General features: G+C 58.8%; 1 protein-coding gene across 1 annotated transcript in view; it reads right to left on the bottom strand.

Moving 5' to 3' along the window:
• LOC123128429 (peptidyl-prolyl cis-trans isomerase CYP40) overlaps positions 1-483 on the bottom strand; it is a 5,134-nt gene extending 4,651 nt beyond the window's left edge. The window contains exon 1 of the mRNA XM_044548425.1: positions 80-483. Coding sequence (XP_044404360.1) covers positions 80-313 — 234 coding nt within the window. The 5' untranslated portion in view covers positions 314-483. The remainder of the gene's footprint in view (positions 1-79) is intronic.
• Between the last annotated feature and the right edge of the window lie 1,962 nt (positions 484-2,445).

The raw sequence follows: 2,445 nt of genomic DNA on the forward strand, positions 1-2,445 counted from the left end.
CCGAAAATCTAATACTACTGCCAGGTACTGTAGCACGAGTGCACGACCGCACAGAGGGGGAGGGCCACCCGGGATAAACCTTGTAGTGGAGCCGCGCGCCGGTGGCGGCGCTGACGCCCTTCTCCCCGGTGCAGAGCGCGCGGAAGTTCTCGGCCGTGCGCGGCACCACGGAGGCGTAGAGATCCATCACGATCCGGCCCTCCATCTCGCCGCCGATGCTGACGTCGAAGTAGCACCTCGGGTTGCTCACCTCCGCGGCCGCCGCCGCCGCCGGCGGCGGCGGGGCCGCAGCGCCCTGTCCCTCGCCCTCCATCGCCGCGCTGAGCGGGAGCAACCCTAGGGGTACGGAGGGGCTTCTCGGCGGTGGCGGCGCTGCGAGTAAAGCGAGGCGGCGTGCTTCGGGGAGAGCGAGGAGAGTGGGGTGGTGCGGTGCTGCGCTTGCGTACGGTGGGTGGGGGCGTGGGCAGTGTCAGTGTGGGTGTGTGGGTGATTCAAATAAGGAGGGAGGGGAACAGGAAAAAGGGGAGGGGGGTTTGGTTGGACAATTTTGTGATGCCACTGTTTGCCCGAGGCGCGTGGGCCTGTTTGGTCTACCCGAGATGGAGCCTGAAATCTGTGGTTTTCTATCGGTAGATAAAAGTGTTTTTCAACCGTGAACATCTACAACCACAAGTATAGCTGGCCATCAGTCGGGACGGGCCTGCCAAAGCCCGACAAAAAAAAACTTAGACCCGAGCCCGATCCGGCTCGGCCGTTGGGCCTGAGCCCGGCCCATCACGCTAAGGCCAACTCCACCGCGCGATCCATCCTGTCCGCGCGCGTCCGTTTGAAGTAAAACGAACGAACCAGACGGCCCAGGCACGCGGACGCAAACGGACTTTTGTCCGTTTTCTGTCCGCTTTCGATCCATCCCCGGCCCAAGTTTGCGTCACTTTTGGGGTGAAACGGACAGCACGTGGACGCGCGGGCCGTTTGCGCGTGTCCTCCCCTGGCCCGCGCGTCGGTGGCACAGGGGCGCCTTTTTCTATCCGCCCCTCTCCTTCCCTGCGGCTGCACGCCCTCCATTTTTCTCCACTCTTTCCTAATCTTCTCTCGCCGCCTCCGTCGCCGCTGCTGCCATTGTAGCTGTGCAGCTCGGACGCGCGGTCGCCCAGCCCCTTCCCCTCGGCGTCCCCGAGCTTACCAACCACGGCCACCTGATTTGCGCGTCCGACGGCCGGATTTGGGGCGGATCCGGTCGGTTTTGAGCTCGCCCGGCTGTGGGAGGCCGCGCCGCGCCATGGACTGGTCGGCACCGGGCCGGAAGGCCCTGGCAGGGTCGCAAGGCCACATGCAGGCAGTGGCTCGTCCTCTAGCCGCTCGGATCTACACCGTCGGTGGTCTACCGGTAGATACCCGAATGGCGGTCGGCCGGGCTCGGTGCTAGCCCAAAAGCTTGTCGACGCACCGTTGTCGCTCATTAAGTGCGACCACTGCCTAAAGATGGTCGTGCGTCGCGTGTCTACAACGCCGGAACATCCCGGATGGGTGTTCATCAAGTGCTTAAACAATGGGGTATGTGCTAACTTTAGCTTCGGTTTGTGCTCTAGATTTGACTAGTTGTGCTAACTTCAAAAAAAATTGTATAGAATGGATGCAAGTTTTGGTATTTGGAAGAAGAGTACATCGATATATTGATAGAGCGTAATTTAGTAGATGTTCGTGCACTTTTAGCTAGCATAGAGGCTGTAGATGAGACAAGTGCACTTGTCGCTAGATTAAAGGCTAGACAGGAGACTAGATGCGACGAAGCAATCTTTACTTCTTTAGACTCGAAGAAGAAAGAAACACGCAAGATGGAGGCGGCTCCTCCATAGATCAACAATGAATGCATCGAGAAGGCACTGATCCAACTTACAGGAGCAGTTATGGAAGTTGGATATCTTCTAAAATGTATTCTTGTGGTTCTTGTTTTCTTTGGTCTTACTTTTCTAGTCAAAATTTGGTGATGTATTCCCATGTACCAAGAATGAATGATGAAAAAAAGTTTAAGGGCTTGCAAAGAAAAAAGTACGCGGACAGGATGCGGCCGGGATGCGGCCGCGCGTTGGGCGCACGGCCACCGCATCCCAGGACATGTCCGGACACGACCCCATTGCCCTACCCAAACAGACATAATCCGGGCAAAACAGACGTTCGTTTGGGGTCGCGCGGTGGATTTGGTCTAAAAGCCCGTCGGGTCTCAGGCCGGGCCTCTTCCTTAAATGGCAAATATGACGAGCCCGGGCCCGGCCCGGCCGTCCGGCTCAAAATCTAGGCCCAGGCGCGGCCTGTGGGCAAGGTCGGGTCGGGCCGTTCGGGCCGGGCTGCCCATGGCCAGGACTAACCACAAGTACCAGAATCATGTCCCCAAACGCCCGTGGATGCGCCCTGGCGCCCATCCGCGGACAGTGACCAGACAACACA

Source organism: Triticum aestivum, chromosome 6A (genome assembly GCF_018294505.1).
Source record: "Triticum aestivum cultivar Chinese Spring chromosome 6A, IWGSC CS RefSeq v2.1, whole genome shotgun sequence".
In the NCBI taxonomy this organism is placed as follows: Eukaryota; Viridiplantae; Streptophyta; class Magnoliopsida; order Poales; family Poaceae; genus Triticum; species Triticum aestivum.